This window comes from Fusarium subglutinans, assembly GCF_013396075.1.
Source record: "Fusarium subglutinans strain NRRL 66333 chromosome Unknown NRRL66333_c0000315, whole genome shotgun sequence".
Lineage (NCBI taxonomy): Eukaryota > Fungi > Ascomycota > Sordariomycetes > Hypocreales > Nectriaceae > Fusarium > Fusarium subglutinans.
Window position 1 is genome coordinate 11,329 of NW_023502378.1, and position 7,716 is coordinate 19,044.

At 48.7% G+C, this 7,716-nt stretch overlaps 2 protein-coding genes across 2 annotated transcripts; one reads left to right on the forward strand and one right to left on the reverse strand.

Moving 5' to 3' along the window:
• Positions 1 to 2,425: 2,425 nt before the first annotated feature.
• FSUBG_13166 (uncharacterized protein) lies at positions 2,426 to 3,811 on the reverse strand (the record flags this gene model as incomplete). Its single annotated transcript, XM_036678029.1, has 1 exon — positions 2,426 to 3,811. One exon carries the CDS (start codon positions 3,809 to 3,811, stop codon positions 2,426 to 2,428), a length of 1,386 nt encoding a protein of 461 aa, XP_036531364.1.
• Positions 3,812 to 5,058: 1,247 nt separating this feature from the next.
• Positions 5,059 to 5,508, forward strand: FSUBG_13167 (uncharacterized protein; the record flags this gene model as incomplete). Its single annotated transcript, XM_036678030.1, has 2 exons — positions 5,059 to 5,165; positions 5,217 to 5,508. 2 exons carry the CDS (start codon positions 5,059 to 5,061, stop codon positions 5,506 to 5,508), a joined length of 399 nt encoding a protein of 132 aa, XP_036531365.1.
• Between the last annotated feature and the right edge of the window lie 2,208 nt (positions 5,509 to 7,716).

The window sequence follows — 7,716 nt, forward strand, 5'->3', positions numbered from 1 at the left end:
CTTGTGAGTTGGTTTTATCTAATGAGACAACTCAGTGTAAGGGAATCATTGCGTGTGGGAAGCTTGACATCTAAGTAGTCAGGCAAGGTTGCATGTGCCTGAGAGATAGAGGTTCGAGAGCCACGAGCAAAAACTAGGTTCAGCGGTCTCGACTTTGGGATTCCTGTCGTTTAAGGAACAGTCGACAATGTGTTCCACGACGGTCGAGTCCACAAAGGCTTATGAGGGGTCCAGAGCTGGGTGTGACGCCTTTGGTGACAATGATCGAATTTGGATAATACGCTCGATCCAATGAGGCCGGTTGCTCTACGATACACGGCCCACTGGCACAGCCTGGGGGGTAAAGACATCGCTCGGTGTATGCAACCGTCGTGAAAGCCATACCCCTCATGATGATTGGTCTCTTGGCGTCCAGGAACAACAGAAAGGAGTATCGGGCGCCTGATATCGGTATGGCCGTCGATCCTATTCGTAGGCCGGATATGGCAATGTGGGTAACAAGAGTTGTGAAGATTGGCCCTAAGGCCGGACAGACTTATAGACCAGACAATGCCTGTAGATCAGGGGGATAGTTATAAGATAAACTTCCTGTCAAATAAGTTGGCACTCAGACATTATACCTGCTCACATCTTGCCTCTTCAGTCAGGGAGCCAGCCAATTGCCTTGGCTCTCCCTGGAGTGATAGTTCCATGCTGCATCATCCATTTGAGCCTCAAATAGGAAATAAGTCAAGGAGACTTGGAAAACACCTCTTCCAGGTCCCAACAGGCATGTAAGTTCAGGGCAGGCCGTCTACCATATCATGCTTTGTTGGAGTAGTCTCAATATCACGCGATGAGTGGCAAGGAAACAAATCCTTGAGGCATTCAGTAAATAACCCAAGCTCGTAAAATCCGAGACACTTCACCTAGTTTATCAGACAGGCTATACGATATTGGTGATGACGAGGCGGGGCGGGGCTTTTTTGATTGATGGGACGGATACGGGATCCGGATTGAGGGCACGCGTTACGAGAAAGAGCGTCTGTTGGCTGGTGAGAATACGTTGTCGTATCTTGTAACATGGTGTTTCCAGGGTCCAAAGCTTCGGGTAAGACTAAATAGCTGGCAGCGATCATTCAGGGTCTTTTGGCAGTCGACGTCTCCAGCCACTTCGTCAACTCGCAGTGAAGATCGTTGTTGTTGACGTTTTGGCGATGATCGCATTCCCGATCAGTCCATGCAATGTCATTGTCCCTTATAGTCACTTCCATTTTCGTAAACCCCAACGATTGTTCATTCTATAATTCAGCCGTTCCAGGTCAAGACGAATGGATTCTGTGATAGAAGTTAATACCTCGTGCGTTGTTCGATATGCAAGTACGGAAACAGAGAACTTGGTGTTCAGTCTAGACTGTGCTACTAGTTATCAGTCTAATAGACATAAGCCTCTCGTAGCCCCATAATTGACCAGGGAGTACCGAAAGATACTTTGTGTTCCATGGTCCGGGCCTTGGTCTCAATCGTTGTTGATCCAGACTCTTGGACCTGCCAGAGTTCTAAGCTGGCACGCTAGTGAAGCTGGAAAGCCGCTAAATGGGGGCTGGTTGTAGGTAGTTGCCGCTGGAACGTGAATATGAAGCCATCATTCCAGTCGCTTGCTGGTCCAGGCCTTCTGCTTTATCGCTCGTGGCTTTCAGTATCCGTATGGTCGGTCCCATCGAATGTTGCTTGTGGTAAAGCATGAGGTTGGAAGGCTAGTTGATTTGCGTTCCAGTCGTGACAACTGTAGCGATCATGATATACACTGTACGTTGACACACACATCCTGCGCCCAAAACAGCTATAATGTACTGTATACACACAGTACACCCCCCAGCAAAATAGCATTGTGTGTTCGAAGCTAATATCTCTGGAATATCCACTACTAGAAAACAGAACTTTCTTGTCGAATTAGGATGTGTCTTTGTCGTATTTACTGTATCCACGGAGTATTTCGCATCCATTTATGTACATCAATGCAATATCAAGAATTCGAACCTGACTATCGTTCTGCGCCAACACAGTATAGGGTATGTCTTGGGTACCTTATGCTTCCTTAGATTAGTATTCATATGCTGATAGATAGTATCTGGCGATGTGCCTCCTCATATATCATTGTTTTATCTGTCAGGGATATCAATTCTATAGTTACAACTAGGTTTAGGGAGTGCCGTGCAGAAGTAACGCTACCTTGTGTGTTCAAAATAGCGGAATGAAATTGACACAGCACGGAACACTTCAAGGGATAGATATAAAAAGACTAAAATTTAATTACTACATTAAATACTGGTTACATGCCCACATTATATATCACCCTTCTACCATATGCTGAACCAAAACCCGAAATAGATACTCCACCAATTTTGAACCCAAGGAAAGGTATACACTCTAGTCGATCCATTCATCACCATCGAACAGACAGGGGTGACCGAACCTTGTCTACTGCTCGGCGCTCGGCAGTGGGAGACTTTGATGGTGACGCATCTGCTGTCACAATCACGGTGTTATAAACAGTAGCGATGCTCGTGGAGACTGCAGATGATTCACATCCAGTTGGTTCAGCACCATGGATCTCGGTGTAGACATCGCCGTTGCCGTAAGTGCGGATCTTGGTGTATACAGGGACGTTTCTGTTGTAGTAGCCACTTCCGTCCTGGCCCTTTGTGTTGGTAGGATCTTCATACTGGCCCTTGCTACCATCACCACCATTGTCGTAGCCAGGGTTGCAGGGCTTTCCGTCCTCCTTTGTGCAGGTTGAGTCGCCAGTCTCCAGGTCGTAAACAATGACCTCAACCTCAGGCTTACCGGTGTAAGTGGCAGTACTTGTGTAGGTCTCGCAGTCGTCATCTGTTACAGTGTAGGTTCCATACTTGGCCGGAGCAGTCAATGTGTAGGTCTGATCAGCCTCGACGACAGTAGTAATGCGGTCGCCGTTCTCTTTGGTGATAGTGCTGACGGTCGGCTCAGGCTTGACGATGACGGTATAGTACTTGCCACCTTGCTGGATGGTCTTGGTGACAACGTAGTTGTTGGTGTTCTCAGCTGTGATAGTCTCGACAACCTTGTTACCGTTCACAGTCTTGGTAACCTCATACTGATCGTTGCCCGTAACGGTCACCACCTCTTCGCGACCGTTGTCTTGGGTGATTGTCTTGATGACGGTGTTGTACTTGACATTCGTGTACGTCAGAGTCTGGATATGACCATCCTTGACCACAGTAACTGTGTAGATGTTGTCGGGATCCTTCTCGTAGTCACCATAGCCACCAACGATTTTAGCGACAACTCCACCATTGTAATCAGGAGAGCCAGCACTAGGCGCAGCGTAGCCGTTGCTGATGGTAACTGTTTTGGGACCGGGATAGCTATCGATCTTCTTGGTGACGATGTGTTCACTGGTCTCTGTTTCCGTCGCAGTCACAGTGACAGTCTTTCCAGGACGGGTGATGGTGATAGTCTCAATGGCTGGCTCAACAGTCTCGCCCTGGCTGATGTACACAACCTTAGTTTGAGGATTTTGGTAGTTCTGGGTGATAGTAACAGTCTTTCCGGGACCATATTGTTCTGTAACAGTAACAGTGTGATAAGCACCGTTGGGATCTGAGACAGTGACCGTCTCATAAGGTCCAGAGGGCTTAGTGACGGTCACTGTGCGAGAACAATCACTGGACTCGCTCCCGAGTGAGCAAGGAGGACATTGAGCAATGGTGTCTCGCGAATACAACCAGTCGAAGCGTGCCTGAGCTAGGGGCACTAAGGCCAGTGCTGCCAGAGGAGTAAAACGGACCATCTTAAGACAAAGAAATGAAGAAGAAGATAAATCAAGGTCAATGGACTGATGTGTGAGCCAAGTTTGACTGAGAGAGTAGGAAGAGGAACAGGGTGTCGGCTGTTAGATTGGAAGTGTCGATGATGATCAGAATGTCAGTTGATGCGGGAGACTCATCCTTATAGTTATCATTTTCTGCGTACGAGTGTATCACCTCAAGGGACAAACATTGACAAGAACTGTTGCTAAGGACATAGGCAATAGCTGCGATCGAAGGATGTCTTCGAGTGAAGCCAATCCATGATACAGAGACATTGGCAATATAACAGACATTGGTGTAGTAAATCCCTTGGATGAAGCGGGCCAGGGTTTGTTCCAAAGAAGGATTTACTGAAAGGCCAAGATGTTAAGGGGTACACACTGAAGAGGTGCTCGCTGTTGTCAGCACGCAAACTACCTAGACGGTGGGGTTGGCCAGGGCAAAATCAACAGTGAATTGGCAGACGCTAATCTTGATGCCCTTACCTAAAAGCATTGAGAAAAAATGAGACACCTGAATATTGATACTCCCTTACCCAGGGTATCCAATGTCAAGGGAGTATTAAGGGAGCATCAGAGACGAGTACGAATGCCTAGGCATTGAACAAGGTTGCAAGCGTAGTCCTTCGCAATATACCTCATTACCATTCTCGCTTCGTGTATCGCCTTGGCCGCATCATCAGCATTAGAGGATGTCCTTTTTTGTCTTGTTCATTGTTGAATGAAGTCCATTGTTCGTTGTTGTTGGTCCCAGCAATATGGATAGGGTGACGAGCGGGCCGTTGTTTACCCGGTGCAGCCTCGGGTTCCTGAAGAAGGACCCACTGAGCGAGTAACGTACGTCGTGAAGCAGGCGCGCCTCACGAAGAGAGCAATCACGAAGTCACGAGGCTGTATGACCAAACGGCTACAACCTTCCACGCTCCTTAACATTTCTATTCTTCGCTTCCGGGCCATGTTCTCGAGATAATAACCGACTTTTTGCGACAGTACACCACATCTAGTCCGCCTTACGATCTGACATGTGTACCTAAGATTTTCGATTACCTACGCAATAATGGGAGCTTGCGCATCATGTTTGGGAAGGGGTGATGGTAATAACTACGATGAGGTGTGTTATCAAGCGAGCTTGCGATCACAGGTCTCGGATCGATATCAGCAGGACTCTTTACTGATGCTTTGCCTGTCAGGAGGAAGAGAACCGTCTTCTTTACGATGATGCAAACGGTATGCAATACGGCAGCTTCGGGGACCAAGCTATAAACGGAGAGAACGATACGCTCGAAGCTCAGCGGGAGAACGAGGCCCTCCAACGAGTAATAGCCAAGACATCAGAGTACGTTCGTGAGATCAAGGGGCCTGGAAGGATGCTAACCTAAGGCGATAGCAATATGGTGGACATCTTTGATATCGCTCCGCAAGAGAACACAAATCGTGGAGCAACGACACCTTTCGCCTACGCTGGTCAAGGTGCACGCCTTGCACGATACCAACATCTTGTATCAAAACTTAGCAACCAGGGTGACAATAACCCTGCGAGCGGCGTCAAAGTCGACTGGCTTCCAGAAGACGAGACCATAGAGATGCAAAAGAATGGTCCAGCTAGCATCAAGACTCTCGAGAGCGATGAGGGACCTCTTGTAGGGACCTTTGCAGATGCTGCGGCGGCAATGCAGTAATGACGGCCTTCTTTGAACGGAGGAAGCTCCGTTCGTTAACAATACTGGAGAGAAAGCTGGAATCCCCCAGAGCGGGGAGTCAGCAACTGCGATATACAGCTGCAATGCAATATTCGCGATACACGACTGATGACGATATGCACAGAACGTTCTGGTGCTCAAAACCGCTGCGATTGCCCCGATCTGAACCATCTACCCCTGGTGGCTCAAATTCAATGAGGTCCATCCCGGTCTGACCCTCGCTCGGCATGTCGGTGAAGTGGCTACAAGAAAAATGAGCGGGAAAAAAACCATCGCTTATTTGCCGGCCCATTTTCTTTGAATACTAATAACCTCGACTAATACGGTCTTTGTGACCAAATTTCCGGTTGCTGCTCATTTTGTTGAAGCAGTGGAACCCCTTGGTAGACGGAGTTGTCGCTGCATAGAACCGGATTAGCACATAACACTCGGTGCAGGCCTGCACTTCTATTTTATCTCTTCGTCTCTTTTTTGGTATTTGGTTTTTGCCGCCCGTCTTTTGTGCAGACATCTTTGATTGTTGTGGGCAGGAAGTGGACTTTGTACAAGCAGACACACCCAATCGAAACCCTAGACAGTTTAGTTTCAAGACCCTCGTCTCGTCATCAATTCGTACCATCGGCCTTTCTCTCGCAGCCTGCCGTGCATAAGAAGCACGAGTGATGGGCTAGAGCCATAACTCATCAGTCCACAACGGAAGCGTGACTTGTCGAGAACCGAGAACACCCATTAAGCATCAGACACGTGCGTTCCCCTCACGCTGGCTCACACCGAATTCGAGGTGGCCCAGCAGTCAGTGGGGTGGCAATAGACGCTAGACCAGGGGAGCAAGGTCAAAGATTCGAGGAGGATGGTGGACGTTCCTTTAGCTTGCCGTCGGCCCTTGATTTAGTCTGGTTTTCTCCGGCTTCGGCTCGCACCGTTGATGGGCGGCTTGCATGGGTCCCCATCCACTGGGGAGGTTTTGATGGATCTCTTTCGTCAACCTGAACAAGATCCCGCCCACGTCCCAAGCCTTCGGGATTTGTTTGAGAAAATGTCTGTCATGGCCCAGCCCGCCACCACGACACCATGGAGACATGGAATGGGGAGCCGCTCTCGAAGCTACCTGTACGCTGGAAAAGGGATACGAATGTGAAGGATCCCCGGGATTTATCCATCCCCTTGGGTGAGGAAAGCCATATTGCCGGGAAGCAGCCCTTAGCCATCTGCTTCAGGAGACATTAGGCCCCTGAACCCCGTTGACGGGAGGCTGGACCCGCCTAAGACAGTGCTCAGATTTTTGTTAAACAGGGGCCGTCCATGCTAAGGGCTTCCGAGGAAGAAAGCTACGTACTCAGTCCTACAGTCTACACTTTGGAAGAGTTAAAACTGTCTTTGTCTAGGTACGAGGAACTTGACAGACATTCTGCGCGCCGCGGGTCAGTTTGGGACGAACAGGGGTCCCCTTACGGTCAGGGTGACCAGAAAGGCGGACAACCATGAAGTCGACCAGTCAGATACGATATGGAATGTGTTCATGGGTTTAAATCGCATCGGCTTTTCCTCATGTCGTTGGTAGGTCTTGTGCAGGTTGGATAAGCAGAGCTCGCATTGCGAACTAGTCACATGCTGCTGCTGTTCACCGTAGCCCCTTCTCGAACCTTTCGGTGGTGGGCAACCTTGTTCAAATATGCAGACCGCATTCACGAACCGAATGCTTGCAATTACGGCATAACTAACTAACTGGCTTCTTGATTGAGTCTGAGCCCTGAGAACTATCATGTCTCCACCTTTCGCTTTGGTTTACAGTACTAGGTCTTTGCACCTAATCGCTTTAATCTATCCTGCTCAATGTCATACATGCCTGGTACTGCATAATTGCTTAATACTCGCTGAGTTTTGAGGCCCCCATGCTGTTACCTCCAAAGCGACTCTGACGATGGTATTAACCACAAAAACTTGCTAAGACAGCTGTCCTATTCATGATTGGCAACTCTGTCACCATCAGCTCTAGATTTTGCAACGTCGACATTCATCCCGTGTCTCATTTCGTCACCGCCCGACTCCACGATACCGTCCCCAAGCTCCAGTTCAATTTCCGCCATGACTGCAATACCTTACCATTAACTCCTATCGGTCGATCACCCGTAGCGGAACTTTTATAACCATACGCTCTACTATACTCTACGCCCGAAGCGCCGACCA